Below are 17,198 nucleotides of genomic sequence, written 5' to 3'. Positions count from 1 at the left end.
CAGATAGATCCAGAACCGTTATGTTGAACAGACAGCTGTTACTATAACATATAGCTGTAAAGGCAGCATTCTCTCCCAGATAGATCCAGAACCGTTATGTTGAACAGACAGCTGTTACTATAACATATAGCTGTAAAGGCGGCATTCTCTCACAGATAGATCCAGAACCGTTATGTTGAACAGACAGCTGTTACTATAACATATAGCTGTAAAGGCAGCATTCTCTCCCAGATAGATCCAGAACCGTTATGTTGAACAGACAGCTGTTACTATAACATATAGCTGTAAAGGCAGCATTCTCTCCCAGATAGATTCAGAACCGTTATGTTGAACAGACAGCTGTTACTATAACATATAGCTGTAAAGGCAGCATTCTCTCCCAGATAGATCCAGAACCGTTATGTTGAACAGACAGCTGTTACTATAACATATAGCTGTAAAGGCGGCATTCTCTCCCAGATAGATCCAGAACCGTTATGTTGAACAGACAGCTGTTACTATAACATATAGCTGTAAAGGCGGCATTCTCTCCCAGATAGATCCAGAACCGTTATGTTGAACAGACAGCTGTTACTATAACATATAGCTGTAAAGGCAGCATTCTCTCCCAGATAGATTCAGAACCGTTATGTTGAACAGACAGCTGTTACTATACCATATAGCTGTAAAGGCAGCATTCTCTCCCAGATAGATCCAGAACCGTTATGTTGAACAGACAGCTGTTACTATAACATATAGCTGTAAAGGCAGCATTCTCTCCCAGATAGATCCAGAACCGTTATGTTGAACAGACAGCTGTTACTATAACATAGCTGTAAAGGCAGCATTCTCTCCCAGATAGATCCAGAACCGTTATGTTGAACAGACAGCTGTTACTATAACATATAGCTGTAAAGGCAGCATTCTCTCCCAGATAGATCCAGAACCGTTATGTTGAACAGACAGCTGTTACTATAACATATAGCTGTAAAGGCAGCATTCTCTCCCAGATAGATCCAGAACCGTTATGTTGAACAGACAGCTGTTACTATAACTGTGTTCTCCATAAAATGATGTTATATATGAGAAGGACTTGACCGGAGACTGTATAGCTGTCAGTCAGTGGATAAAATGCTTTTCAAAAGCTACAGTATGTTTTGTACGAGTTGTGGTTTCATATCTAACACACAAAAAAGATGAACCAGAGATGATCTTCCTGTCTGTTTTCTGATTCGCAGGCTGTTGCGTCAAAACTGGACCTTCCTGATGAGCTGGTTGGTTATTTCAGCCTCTTCCTGGTTCGAGAAGGAGTGGACGGGGGATTAACGTGTAAGCATTCAACTTTAACCCTCCGCTAACCGTTCAGAGGACTGGAATGCAGTGGTATCTGAATGAGATGCAGTGGTATCTGAATGAGATGCAGTGGTATCTGAATGAAATGCAGTGGTATCTGAATGAAATGCAGTGGTATCTGAATGAAATGCAGTGGTATCTGAATGAGATGCAGTGGTATCTGAATGAAATGCAGTGGTATCTGAATGAAATGCAGTGGTATCTGAATGAGATGCAGTGGTTCTGAATGAGATGCAGTGGTATCTGAATGAAATGCAGTGGTATCTGAATGAGATGCAGTGGTATCTGAATGAAATACAGTGGTATCTGAATGAAATACAGTGGTATCTGAATGAAATGCAGTGGTATCTGAATGAAATACAATCTGAAAGGCCAAATGGCTCTATCTCCTATACCAGGGATGGAGTGGGGGCCACAACAAAATTCTGAATTCATAATGAGGGGCTGCAGTGGCTTGTGGGTCTTCGTACCCACACATGCAGTCAGAGCCGGCCATGGCCTTTTTGGAGAGCCTAACGCTTCGATCACACCAGAGTTACATTAATTTCCAATGAAAAACGCTGCGTTTGCCTTGCAGCAATTGCGTTGCGGAGGCAGCCGCAGTGCGTTCTGTGTGAGCGGTGCGTACATTTAGGATTTATCAAAACGTATGTGTCAAACTGTATGTGTGGACGGCTTGACAGAAATAGTAGCAGAAGGTGAATGTTGAACTGTTACAGACATATCAAGATTACGCTGTCTGCTATTTTGATGTCGGTGTGATCGAAGTGTTACTATGACTGTGATGTGGTCGTTTCACTTAGCCATCTTAAAGGGATACTTTGGGATTGTGATGTGGTCGTTTCACTTAGCCATCTTAAAGGGATACTTTGGGATTGTGATGTGGTCGTTTCACTTAGCCATCTTAAAGGGATACTTTGGGATTGTGATGTGGTCGTTTCACTTAGCCATCTTAAAGGGATACGTTGGGATTGTGATGTGGTCGTTTCACTTAGCCATCTTAAAGGGATACTTTGGGATTGTGATGTGGTCGTTTCACTTAGCCATCTTAAAGGGATACTTTGGGATTTTGATGTGGTCGTTTCACTTAGCCACCTTAAAGGGATACTTTGGGATTTTGATGTGGTCGTTTCACTTAGCCATCTTAAAGGGATACTTTGGGATTGTGATGTGGTCGTTTCACTTAGCCATCTTAAAGGGATACTTTGGGATTGTGATGTGGTCGTTTCACTTAGCCATCTTAAAGGGATACTTTGGGATTTTGATGTGGTCGTTTCACTTAGCCATCTTAAAGGGATACGTTGGGATTTTGACATCGATGCCCTTATCTTCTTCCACAGAGTCCGATGAACTTGTGGATATACTTTTTATGGCTCTGTGTCGGTGTGATAGAAGCGTAAAAACAAAATGTAAAAACATATATTTTTTTTAAATACAAAATGTCATAACAAATGTTATAAAAACATATATTTTTTTTATAACAAATTTCATGCAATTCTACTTATGTTGTCATGCAGTTTTACAGTTCATTTCCTGTAGTTCTACACGGTTTCCTATAGGAGAGAAATGTTTGCAGTTTTACAGTTAATTTCCTGTAGTTCTACACGGTTTCCTATAGGAGAGAAATGTTTTAGTTCATTTCCTGTAGTTCTACACGGTTTCCTATAGGAGATAAATGTTTGCAGTTTTACAGTTAATTTCCTGTAGTTCTACACGGTTTCCTATAGGAGAGAAATGTTTTACAGTTCATTTCCTGTAGTTCTACACGGTTTCCTATAGGAGAGAAATGTTTGCAGTTTTACAGTTCATTTCCTGTAGTTCTACACGGTTTCCTATAGGAGAGAAATGTTTTAGTTCATTTCCTGTAACGGTTTCCTATAGGAGATAAATGTTTGCAGTTTTACAGTTAATTTCCTGTAGTTCTACACGGTTTCCTATAGGAGAGAAATGTTTTACAGTTCATTTCCTGTAGTTCTACACGGTTTCCTATAGGAGAGAAATGTTTGCAGTTTTACAGTTCATTTCCTGTAGTTCTACACGGTTTCCTATAGGAGAGAAATGTTTGCAGTTTTACAGTTCATTTCCTGTAGTTGTACACGGTTTCCTATAGGAGAGAAATGTTTTACAGTTCATTTCCTGTAGTTCTACACGGTTTCCTATAGGAGAGAAATGTTTGCAGTTTTACAGTTCATTTCCTGTAGTTCTACACGGTTTCCTATAGGAGAGAAATGTTTGCAGTTTTACAGTTCATTTCCTGTAGTTCTACACGATTTCCTATAGGAGAGAAATGTTTTACAGTTCATTTCCTGTAGTTCTACACGGTTTCCTATAGGAGAGAAATGTTTGCAGTTTTACAGTTCATTTCCTGTAGTTCTACACGATTTCCTATAGGAGATAAATGTTTTACAGTTCATTTCCTGTAGTTCTACACGGTTTCCTATAGGAGAGAAATGTTTTACAGTTCATTTCCTGTAGTTGTACACGGTTTCCTATAGGAGAGAAATGTTTTACAGTTCATTTCCTGTAGTTCTACACGGTTTCCTATAGGAGAGAAATGTTTGCAGTTTTACAGTTTATTTCCTGTAGTTCTACACGGTTTCCTATAGGAGAGAAATGTTTGCAGTTTTACAGTTCATTTCCTGTAGTTCTACACGGTTTCCTATAGGAGAGAAATGTTTTACAGTTCATTTCCTGTAGTTGTACACGGTTTCCTATAGGAGAGAAATGTTTTACAGTTCATTTCCTGTAGTTCTACACGGTTTCCTATAGGAGAGAAATGTTTGCAGTTTTACAGTTTATTTCCTGTAGTTCTACACGGTTTCCTATAGGAGAGAAATGTTTGCAGTTTTACAGTTCATTTCCTGTAGTTCTACACGGTTTCCTATAGGAGAGAAATGTTTTACAGTTCATTTCCTGTAGTTGTACACGGTTTCCTATAGGAGAGAAATGTTTTACAGTTCATTTCCTGTAGTTCTACACGGTTTCCTATAGGAGAGAAATGTTTGCAGTTTTACAGTTCATTTCCTGTAGTTCTACACGGTTTCCTATAGGAGAGAAATGTTTGCAGTTTTACAGTTCATTTCCTGTAGTTCTACACGGTTTCCTATAGGAGAGAAATGTTTGCAGTTTTGAATATGATATCTGAGTGAGAGTGACTAACAAAACGAATGGTGGCCCCTCGGTCAGTAATTCAATCATGATTACTACAGGTTTCGATGGGTTAGTTAGTCTAGCCAGCGATCTAAAACGTGTTGGCTGACCTGGCATTCTTGATAAACACGGAAACTGTTGAGCGTGAAAAAACCCAGCAGCGTTGCAGTTCTAGACACAAACCGGTGCAGCTGGCACCTACTATCATACCCCGTTCAAAGGCACTTCAATATTTTGCCTTGGCCATTCACCCTCTGAATGGCACACAAACACAATCCATGTCTCACTTGTCTTGAGGCTTAAAAATCCTTCTTTAACCCGTCTCCTCCTCTTCATCTACACTAATTTGAAGTGGATTTAACAAGTGACATCAATAAGGGATCATAGTTTTCACCTGGTCAGACGATGGCATGGAATGAGCAGGTGTTCTTAATGTTTTGAACACTCAGTGTATATCCCCTACATACTCACACTACCCTATGGGTCCTGGTCAAAAGTAGTGCACTAAATAGGGAATAGGGTGCCATTTGGGATGTCACAAGTTACCACAGCCACAAAGTGAAAATAATTGTTTATTGTAAAAGTCATGAAAACAAAAATGTACTTATTGGTCTTCATTCAAATTTAGGGTCTACACACAGATTTTAAGAAGAGAAATTGTAGAAATATAGGTAGGCTTTAGCCAGACGTGACTTTGTGGCAGTGGTAACTTGTGATTAGCACAAAATTGTTCTAGCTGGCTAGGGGGATGTTTTGTGACAGACATGAGAGAGAACCAATAACTCCTGTTGGTGACGGTCTCTCTAGTCTCTCCTGTTGTTGACGGTCTCTCGCTCTCTCGTGTCTCCTGTTGTTGACGGTCTCTCGCTCTCTCGTGTCTCCTGTTGATGACGGTCTCTCGCTCTCTAGTGTCTCCTGTTGTTGACGGTCTCTCGCTCTCTAGTGTCTCCTGTTGTTGGCGGTCTCTCGCTCTCTAGTGTCTCCTGTTGTTGACGGTCTCTCGCTCTCTAGTGTCTCCTCTTGATAACGGTCTCCTGTTGTTGACGGGCTCTAGTATCTCCTGTTGTTGACGACGGTCTCTAGTGTCTCCTGTTGATGACGGTCTCTCTAGTGTCTCCTGTTGATGACGGTCTCTCTAGTGTCTCCTGTTGATGACGGTCTCTCTAGTGTCTCCTGTTGATGACGGTCTCTCTAGTGTCTCCTGTTGGTGACGGTCTCTCTAGTGTCTCCTGTTGATGACGGTCTCTCTAGTGTCTCCTGTTGTTGACGACGGTGTCTCTAGTGTCTCCTGTTGTTGACAACGGTCTCTCGCTCTCTAGTGTCTCCTGTTGTTGACGACGGTCTCTCGCTCTCTAGTGTCTCCTGTTGTTGACGACGCTCTCTAGTGTCTCCTGTTGTTGACGACGGTCTCTCTAGTGTCTCCTGTTGTTGACGACGGTCTCTAGCTCTCTAGTGTCTCCTGTTGTTGACGACGGTCTCTCTAGTGTCTCCTGTTGTTGACGACGGTCTCTCTAGTGTCTCCTTTTCACTCCACTTTATGGAAAATGTGTCAGTAACAGGAAAGACCCGGCCAGACAACGTGTTGGTATGGTTGCCCATATACTGTAGGTTGGTGACTAGATGTACCTACAGACAGCTTATCAGACTTACTCGGGTTCTTTCCCTGGAAACGCACAGCAGAGCGGAGGGACACCTGATGTGAAACAATACAACTATTATGTGACTTAAATCATAAATGGAAAGGAAGTAGAAAAATAATTATACAATAACATTTTCATGCCTTCATTTTAACTTGTGTTTTTGCTTATTTGGTTCCTAAATCTCCCACTAGGAAATGAATTGAGGAGCTGATTGTAAAATATTAGAATCGGGGGAAAAAAAATTGAATTGTTGCAAAAATGTTAGCTAATCACAAGGAGTGTGTTCCAAAGGGCCCCAATGCACAATGGGCCCTGGTCAAAAGGTGTGTACTACGTAAAGTATAGGGTGCCATTTGTGACGTTAGACTAAAACTAATTACCTTCATAACAGAGTGAGTGAGATAGCAATGAGATCACTGTCCTCTTTCTGTAAAGACGTTTTTGTATATTTAACAGATTTTTAAAATTTAGATTTGGTATTTTCATTCATGAATGAGCCAACATTGAGAGTGAGACTTGGAAGGGTGTGGTGTGCATACTGCCCAGCATACTAAAACTGTAGTGACACTGGAGTGATGGTCTGTCTGTGTAGTTAGCATGTTTTCCTCCTGTAGGCTAGCTAAAAATAATGAGGAAACAATTCAGGAGTCAACTGAAGTTCCCCTATGGACTAGATTGAACCTCTGTCAAATATAACTTTGTCTGTCCATCTATGTTGGACAGAAGTATAAATGCAACATGCAACAATTTCAACTCATTTTACTGAGTTAAAGTTCATATAAGGAAATCAGTTAATTGGCCCTAATCTATGGATTTCACATGACTGGGAATACAGATATATATATCTGTTGGTCATAGATATTGTCATAAAAAGGTAGGAGTTGTGGGTCAGAAAACCAGTCAGTATGTGGTGTGACCACCATTTACCTCAAGCAGAACGACACATCTCCTTCACATAGAGTTGATCAGTCTGTTGATTGTGGCCTGTGGAATGTTGTCCCACTCCTCTTCAATGGCTGTGTGAAGTTGCTGGATATTGGCGGAAACTGGAACACGCTGTCGATCCAGAGCATCCCAAACATGCTCAATGGGTGACATGTCTGGAGAGTTTGCAGGGCATGGAAGAACTGGGACATTTTCAGCTTCCAGGAATTGTGTACAGATCCTTGCGACATCCTTGCATTATCATGATGAAACATGAGGTGATGGCGGCGGATGAATGGCACGACAATGGGCCTCAGGATCTCATCACGGTATCTCTGTGCATTCAAATTGACATTGATAAAATGCAATTGTGTTTGTTGTCCGTAGCTTATGCCTGCCCAGTGGGGCACTATGTTCACAATGTTATCAGCAAACCGCTCGCACACAAAGCCATACACATGGTCTGCAGTTGTGAGGCCAGTTGGACGTACTGCCAAATTCTCTAAAATGACGTTGGAGGAGAAATTAACATTAAATTCTCTGGCAACCACTTTGGTGGATATTCCTGCAGTCAGCATGCCAATTGCACGTTCCTGCAAAACTTGAGACATCTGTGGCATTGTGTTGTGACAAAACTGCACATTTTAGTGGCCTGTTATTGTCCCCAGCACAAGGTGCACCTATGTAATGATCATGCTGTTTAATCAGCCTCTTGACATGTCACACCTGTCAGGTGGATGGATACAAGTCCATGATTGAGTCTTTGAATGAAGAGATGGAGATAAAACTGTCCAGTTTGAGTGTTTGTTGCAGCTCTAGCTGCACTTTACCTGCCGATCTATAAATTACGTCTCCGTAATCTAGCAGGATGGTCATCTGAATCAGAGTTAGATTGGCAGCTGGGGTGAAAGAGGAGCGATTATGATAGAGGAAACCAAGTCTAGATTTAACCTTAGCCTGTAGCTTTGATATGTGCTGAGAGAAGGACAATGTACGATCTAGCCATACTCCCAAGTACTTGTATGAGGTGACTACCTCAAGCTCTAAACCCTCAGAGGTAGTAATCACACCTGTGGGGAGAGGGGCATTCTTCTTACCAAACCACATGACCTTTGTTTTCGAGGTGTTAAGAACACGGTTGATAAAGCTTGTTGGACACTATGAAAGCTTCGTTGTAGAGCATTTAACACAAAATCCGGGGAGGTGCCAGCACGTGGGGCCTAGGATCGAGCCTTGGGGTACTCCCATGGTGACAGGCAGTGGCTGAGACAGCAGATGTTCTGACTTTATACACTGCACTCTTTGAGAGAGGTAGTTAGCAAACCAGGCCAAAGACCCCTCACAGACACCAATACTCCTTAGTACTCCCACAATAATGAAATGGTCTACCGTATTAAAAGCTTTGGCCAAGTCAATAAAAATAGCAGAACAACATTGCTTAGAATCAAGGGCAATGGTGACATCATTGAGGACCTTTAAGGTTGCAGTGACACATCCATAACCTGAGCGGAAACCAGATTGTATACCAGAGAGAATACTATAGACATCAAGAAAGCCAGTCAGTAGATTATGGACACGTTTTTCCAACACTTTTGATAAACAGGGCACAATAGAAATAGGCCTATAACAGTTAGTGGTGGTTCTGTCCAGATGGACCCTGCTGGGTTCTGTCCAGATGGACCCTGCTGTGTTCTGTCCAGATGGACCCTGCTGGGTTCTGTCCAGATGGACTGTCCTCATCTGTCTGTCTCTCTCTCTCTCTCTCTCTCTCTCTCTCTCCAGTTGTGAGGAAGCTGCAGGAGTTTGAGTTACCGTACGTATCAGTCACCAGCTTACGAAGCTCAGAGTTCCACATCATCCTGCGGAAAAGGTATCTCTACTCCTCTACCTCTCTACATGTTGATTGTCATGTTCTAACTACTTGTCTAGATATGCAGCTCCAATCAGAACTACAGTCACTTGGATTGAATAGCTGGCAGTTAAATACAACAAAGATACTCAACAAATGTCAACCACTCGGCTCTTTTTAGGAAGAAGCAACTGTTACAAGGTTTCTCTCCTTCCAAGTGCTGACAAGTGAGGACCAGTCTGGATTCTCTAATCTAGATACATAATCTCTTCCCATAGATGATCTCGTGAAACCGTTTGACTACACCACAAACCTTACCGAGAGATGTCACCAGTACTGTACTTGTGACCTCCCCAGACACTTGGGTATCCTGAGTTGTCCCCGTGTGAGTCCAGCTGGTTTATATAAAGTGAAGCCATCTGGTACAGAGAGAAATATAACAGATTGACTGAAGAGCGAAGAGTTTTATCATGAGCAACAATAACAAAAAATACTTCAAGGAAGTCTGGTCCTCTGGCTACCATGTGTGTTAGTGACGTGAGGTTTCTCTGTCTGCAGTCTGAGACCTGAAGTCTGGTCCTCTGGCTACCATGTGTGTTAGTGACGTGAGGTTTCTCTGTCTGCAGTCTGAGACCTGAAGTCTGGTCCTCTGGCTACCATGTGTGTTAGTGACGTGAGGTTTCTCTGTCTGCAGTCTGAGACCTGAAGTCTGGTCCTCTGGCTACCATGTGTGTTAGTGACGTGAGGTTTCTCTGTCTGCAGTCTGAGACCTGAAGTCTGGTCCTCTGGCTACCATGTGTGTTAGTGACGTGAGGTTTCTCTGTCTGCAGTCTGAGACCTGAAGTCTGGTCCTCTGGCTACCATGTGTGTTAGTGACGTGAGGTTTCTCTGTCTGCAGTCTGAGACCTGAAGTCTGGTCCTCTGGCTACCATGTGTGTTAGTGACGTGAGGTTTCTCTGTCTGCAGTCTGAGACCTCAAGTCCGGTCCTCTGGCTACCATGTGTGTTAGTGACGTGAGGTTTCTCTGTCTGCAGTCTGAGACCTGAAGTCCGGTCCTCTGGCTACCATGTGTGTTAGTGACGTGAGGTTTCTCTGTCTGCAGTCTGAGACCTCAAGTCCGGTCCTCTGGCTACCATGTGTGTTAGTGACGTGAGGTTTCTCTGTCTGCAGTCTGAGACCTGAAGTCTGGTCCTCTGGCTACCATGTGTGTTAGTGACGTGAGGTTTCTCTGTCTGCAGTCTGAGACCTGAAGTCTGGTCCTCTGGCTACCATGTGTGTTAGTGACGTGAGGTTTCTCTGTCTGCAGTCTGAGACCTCAAGTCCGGTCCTCTGGCTACCATGTGTGTTAGTGACGTGAGGTTTCTCTGTCTGCAGTCTGAGACCTGATAACTTCTCTCCCTCCTCGACTTTTAGCACCTGTCTTGTGTCAACTTCCTCCGTCTCTCTCTGATTCTCTTTGATCCCCCCCCCCCCCTCTCGCTTTGGCTCTCTCGTTCTCTCTCTCTCGCACGCTCTCATTCTCTCTCTCTCTCCTGACTCATAACATGCATAACGACACAACACAGACACTTTCACTCACCATATGCTGCTGCTACTCTGTTCTTTATTTTACTCTGATTATTATCTATCCCGATGCCTAGTCACTTTACCCTGCCTTCATGTACACATCCTTCTCAAATACCTTATTATTATCTATCCTGATGCCTAGTCACTTTACCCTGCCTTCATGTAAATATCTACCTCAACTACCTTATTATTATCTATCCGGATGTCACTTTACCCTGCCTTCATGTACATATCTACCTCAAATACCTTATTATTATATATCCCGATGCCTAGTCACTTTACCCTGCCTTCAGGTACATATCTACCTCAAATACCTTATTATTATCTATCCTGATGTCTAGTCACTTTACCCTGCCTTCATGTACATATCTACCTCAAATACCTTATTATTATATATCCCGATGCCTAGTCACTTTACCCTGCCTTCATGTACATATCTACTTCAAATACCTTATTATTATCTATCCTGATGCCTAGTCACTTTACCCTGCCTTCATGTACATATCTACCTCAAATACCTTATTATTATATATCCTGATGTCTAGTCACTTTACCCTGCCTTCAGGTACATATCTACTTCAAATACCTTATTATTATCTATCCTGATGCCTAGTCACTTTACCCTGCCTTCATGTACATATCTACCTCAAATACCTTATTATTGTCTATCCTGATGTCTAGTCACTTTACCCTGCCTTCATCTACATATCTACCTCATTATTATCTATCCTGATGTCTAGTCACTTTACCCTGCCTTCATGTACATATCTACCTCAAATACCTTATTGTTGTCTATCCTGATGTCTAGTCACTTTACCCTGCCTTCATGTACATATCTACCTCAAATACCTTATTATTATATATCCCGATGCCTAGTCACTTTACCCTGCCTTCAGGTACATATCTACTTCAAATACCTTATTATTATCTATCCTGATGCCTAGTCACTTTACCCTGCCTTCATGTACATATCTACCTCAAATACCTTATTATTGTCTATCCTGATGTCTAGTCACTTTACCCTGCCTTCATCTACATATCTACCTCATTATTATCTATCCTGATGTCTAGTCACTTTACCCTGCCTTCATGTACATATCTACCTCAAATACCTTATTGTTGTCTATCCTGATGTCTAGTCACTTTACCCTGCCTTCATCTACATATCTACCTCATTATTATCTATCCTGATGTCTAGTCACTACCTCATTATTATATATCCTGATGCCTAGTCACTTTACCCTGCCTTCAGGTACATATCTACCTCAACTACCTTATTATTATCTATCCTGATGCCTAGTCACTTTACCCTGCCTTCATGTAAATATCTACCTCAACTACCTTATTATTATCTATCCGGATGTCACTTTACCCTGCCTTCATGTACATATCTACCTCAAATACCTTATTATTATATATCCCGATGCCTAGTCACTTTATCTGCCTTCAGGTACATATCTACCTCAAATACCTTATTATTATCTATCCTGATGTCTAGTCACTTTACCCTGCCTTCATGTACATATCTACCTCAAATACCTTATTATTATATATCCCGATGCCTAGTCACTTTACCCTGCCTTCATGTACATATCTACTTCAAATACCTTATTATTATCTATCCTGATGCCCAGTCACTTTACCCTGCCTTCATGTACATATCTACCTCAAATACCTTATTATTATATATCCTGATGTCTAGTCACTTTACCCTGCCTTCAGGTACATATCTACTTCAAATACCTTATTATTATCTATCCTGATGCCTAGTCACTTTACCCTGCCTTCATGTACATATCTACCTCAAATACCTTATTATTGTCTATCCTGATGTCTAGTCAACCCTGCCTTCATCTACATATCTTCATTATTATCTATCCTGATGTCTAGTCACTTTACCCTGCCTTCATGTACATATCTACCTCAAATACCTTATTGTTGTCTATCCTGATGTCTAGTCACTTTACCCTGCCTTCATGTACATATCTACCTCAAATACCTTATTATTATATATCCCGATGCCTAGTCACTTTACCCTGCCTTCAGGTACATATCTACTTCAAATACCTTATTATTATCTATCCTGATGCCTAGTCACTTTACCCTGCCTTCATGTACATATCTACCTCAAATACCTTATTATTGTCTATCCTGATGTCTAGTCACTTTACCCTGCCTTCATCTACATATCTACCTCATTATTATCTATCCTGATGTCTAGTCACTTTACCCTGCCTTCATGTACATATCTACCTCAAATACCTTATTGTTGTCTATCCTGATGTCTAGTCACTTTACCCTGCCTTCATCTACATATCTACCTCATTATTATCTATCCTGATGTCTAGTCACTTTACCCTGCCTTCATGTACATATCTACCTCAACTACCTCATTATTATATATCCTGATGCCTAGTCACTTTACCCTGCCTTCAGGTACATATCTACCTCAACTACCTTATTATTATCTATCCTGATGCCTAGTCACTTTACCCTGCCTTCATGTACATATCTACCTCAACTACCTTATTATTATCTATCCTGATTGCCTAGTCACTTTACCCTGCCTTCATGTACATATCTACCTCAACTACCTCATTATTATATATCCTGATGTCTAGTCACTTTACCCTGCCTTCAGGTACATATCTACCTCAACTACCTCATTATTATATATCCTGATGTCTAGTCACTTTACCCTGCCTTCAGGTACATATCTACCTCAACTACCTCATTATTATATATCCTGATGTCTAGTCACTTTACCCTGCCTTCATGTACACATCCTTCTCAAATACCTTATTATTATCTATCCTGATGCCTAGCCACTTTACCCTGCCTTCATGTACATATCTACCTCAAATACCTTATTATTATCTATCCTGATGTCTAGTCACTTTACCCTGCCTTCATGTACATATCTACCTCAAATACCTTATTATTATCTATCCTGATGTCTAGTCACTTTACCCTGCCTTCATGTACATATCTACCTCAAATACCTTATCTATCCTGATGCCTAGTCTCTTTACCCTGCCTTCATGTACATATCTACCTCAAATACCTTATCTATCCTGATGCCTAGTCACTTTACCCTGCCTTCATGTACATATCTACCTCAAATACCTTATTATTATATATCCTGATGCATAGTCACTTTACCCTGCCTTCATGTACATATCTACCTCAAATACCTCATTATTATCTATCCTGATGCATAGTCTCTTTACCCTGCCTTCATGTACATATCTACCTCAAATACCTTATTATTATATATCCTGATGCATAGTCACTTTACCCTGCCTTCATGTACATATCTACCTCAAATACCTCATTATTATCTATCCTGATGCCTAGTCACTTTACCCTGCCTTCATGTACATATCTACCTCAAATACCTTATTATTATCTATCCTGATGCATAGTCACTTTACCCTGCCTTCAGGTACATATCTACCTCAAATACCTTATTATTATCTATACTGATGTCTAGTCTCTTTACCCTGCCTTCAGGTACATATCTACCTCTAATACCTTATTATTATCTATCCTGATGTCACTTTACTCTGCCTTCATGTACATATCTACCTCAAATACCTTATCTATCCTGATGCCTAGTCTCTTTACCCTGCCTTCATGTACATATCTACCTCTAATACCTTATTATTATCTATCCTGATGCCTAGTCACTTTACCCTGCCTTCAGGTACATATCTACCTCAAATACCTTATTATTATCTATCCTGATGCCTAGTCTCTTTACCCTGCCTTCATGTACATATCTACCTCAAATACCTTATCTATCCTGATGCCTAGTCTCTTTACCCTGCCTTCATGTACATATCTACCTCTAATACCTTATTATTATCTATCCTGATGTCACTTTACCCTGCCTTCATGTACATATCTACCTCAAATACCTTATTATTATCTATCCTGATGCCTAGTCACTTTACCCTGCCTTCATGTACATATCAACCTCATATAGCTTATAGCTCTGCACATTGATCTGGTACTTCCTGTATGTAGCTCTGCACATTGATCTGGTACTTCCTGTATGTAGCTCTGCACATTGATCTGGTACTTCCTGTATGTAGCTCTGCACATTGATCTGGTACTTCCTGTATGTAGCTCTGCACATTGATCTGGTACTTCCTGTATGTAGCTCTGCACATTGATCTGGTACTTCCTGTATGTAGCTCTGCACATTGATCTGGTACTTCCTGTATGTAGCTCTGCACATTGATCTGGTACTTCCTGTATGTAGCTCTGTACATTGATCTGGTACTTCCTGTATGTAGCTCTGCACATTGATCTGGTACTTCCTGTATGTAGCTCTGCACATTGATCTGGTACTTCCTGTATATAGCTCCATTCCTGTGGTTTTATTTATTCCTCTTGTGTTACTATTACATTTGTATCGTTATTTTAAACTCTGCATCGTAGGCAAGTTTTTCACAGTAAAGTCTACACCGTTCTTTCTACCCCTCTCTCTTCCTCGTCACCTCCCCCTCCAGAACAGAAAGGGATAAACTAGACAGGATGTTGTTGTTTCTCCCTCAAGGAAAGTCTTCGTCTCTGTTACAAGTAGGTCAGAAGGGCTGAGTGTGAATGGCAACTTATTCCATATATAGAGCCCTATTGGTCCTGGTCAAAAACAGTGCACTATAAAGAGAATAGGGTACCTTTTAGGACGCAGATGGAGAACGGTGAGCAACAGAACTAGCTGCGGTCATTTAGGAAGCAGATGGAGAAGGGTGAGCAACATAACTAGCAGCGGTCATTTAGGAAGCAGATGGAGAAGGGTGAGCAACATAACTAGCAGCGGTCATTTAGGAAGCAGATGGAGAACGGTGAGTAACAGAACTAGCAGCGGTCATTTAGGACGCAGATGGAGACCGGTGAGTGACAGAACTAGCAGCGGTCATTTAGGACGCAGATGGAGAACGGTGAGCAACAGAACTAGCAGCGGTCATTTAGGACGCAGATGGAGAACGGTGAGCAACAGAACTAGCAGCGGTCATTTAGGACGCAGATGGAGACGGGGGGCAACAGAACTAGCAGCGGTCATTTAGGACGCAGATGGAGAACGGTGAGCAACAGAACTAGCAGCGGTCATTTAGGAAGCAGATGGAGAACGGTGAGCAACAGAACTAGCAGCATCAACCCAGGGAACCTGAAACACTAACCCCCAGATCAACAACTGGATTATAATGAAAGCATAATGTTCTGTTTGGTTGAAGACGGAGACTTACTTGCCAGGTCAAATAAGTAGAAATATGCAGTGGTTAGTAGAGACGAATCCCTCTCCCCTCTTCTTCCTCTCCTCCATCCCCTTCTTATTCTCCCTCTTCTCTCCCCTGCTGGGGTCTATGAATTGCTCATGTGGCCAGAGTTAATCCTCTGTTTTATAAACAACTTCTAATTGCTCCCCTTAAATATCCCTGGCTTCATCCTCATTCACTAGTTAGGTCCCAGGGAGATTATGGGGTGTTAAACTGGTTGGATTACAGATTATGGGGTGTTAAACTGGTCAGATTACAGTTGTATTAAGGGGTGTTAAACTGGTCAGATTACAGTTGTATTAAGGGGTGTTAAACTGGTCAGATTACAGTTGTATTATGGGGTGTTAAACTGGTTGGATTACAGTTGTATTAAGGGGTGTTAAACTGGTCAGATTACAGTTGTATTAACGGGTGTTAAACTGGTCAGATTACAGTTGTATTATGGGGTGTTAAACTGGTCAGATTACAGTTGTATTATGGGGTGTTAAACTGGTCAGATTACAGTTGTATTAACGGGTGTTAAACTGGTCAGATTACAGTTGTATTATGGGGTGTTAAACTGGTTGGATTACAGTTGTATTAAGGGGTGTTAAACTGGTCAGATTACAGTTGTATTATGGGGTGTTAAACTGGTCAGATTACAGTTGTATTATGGGGTGTTAAACTGGTCAGATTACAGTTGTATTAACGGGTGTTAAACTGGTCAGATTACAGTTGTATTATGGGGTGTTAAACTGGTTGGATTACAGTTGTATTAAGGGGTGTTAAACTGGTCAGATTACAGTTGAATCGCAGGTGGATTAAGTTTGAAGTATTCATGTCAAGTGCACAGGTACAGTGAAATGACTTTCTTGCCAACTCCATATCCAACAATGTAGTAATCAATACCATTGTAGCACTAAAAATAACAAGGTAGAACAAAAACACACAAGGAAATATAAGAAAGATAAACACAAGAAAGTGAGAAGCTGTATACAGGGTCAATAGTTATATACAGGGTCAGTTCCAGGGTCAGTAGCTATATACAGGGTCAGTAGCTATATACAGGGTCAGTAGCTATATGCAGGGTCAGTAGCTATATGCAGGGTCAGTAGCTATATGCAGGGTCAGTAGCTATATACAGGGTCAGTAACTATATGCAGGGTCAGTAACTATATGCAGGGTCAGTAACTGTATACAGGGTCAGTAGTTGTATACAGGGTCAGTAGTTATATTCAGGGTCAGTAGTTATATTCAGGGTCAGTAGCTATATACAGGGTCAGTAGCTATATACAGGGTCAGTAGCTATATACAGGGTCAGTAGCTATGTACAGGGTCAGTTCCAGGGTCAGTAGCTATATACAGGGTCAGTAGCTATATACAGGGTCAGTTCCAGGGTCAGTAGCTATATACAGTGTCAGTTCCAGGGTCAGTAGCTATATACAGGGTCAGTAGCTATGTACAGGGTCAGTT

General features: G+C 41.4%; 1 protein-coding gene across 3 annotated transcripts in view; it reads left to right on the top strand.

The window, feature by feature from the left end:
- Positions 1-17,198, top strand: part of snx17 (sorting nexin 17) — a 103,108-nt gene that overhangs the window by 36,744 nt on the left and 49,166 nt on the right. For all 3 annotated transcript variants that reach the window (XR_010465519.1, XM_065026143.1, XM_065026144.1), the window contains exons 7-8: positions 1,218-1,308; positions 8,829-8,916. Coding sequence is in view for 2 of the 3 variants with exons in the window: in XM_065026143.1 (XP_064882215.1) it covers positions 1,218-1,308; positions 8,829-8,916 (179 nt within the window). In the remaining variant the exon portion in view is untranslated. The remainder of the gene's footprint in view (positions 1-1,217; positions 1,309-8,828; positions 8,917-17,198) is intronic.

The sequence above is a fragment of the Oncorhynchus nerka genome, linkage group LG13, assembly GCF_034236695.1.
Source record: "Oncorhynchus nerka isolate Pitt River linkage group LG13, Oner_Uvic_2.0, whole genome shotgun sequence".
Classification (NCBI taxonomy): domain Eukaryota; kingdom Metazoa; phylum Chordata; class Actinopteri; order Salmoniformes; family Salmonidae; genus Oncorhynchus; species Oncorhynchus nerka.
The sequence above is the reverse complement of the archived record's forward strand: the minus strand, read 5'-3'. Positions and strand labels throughout refer to the sequence as shown.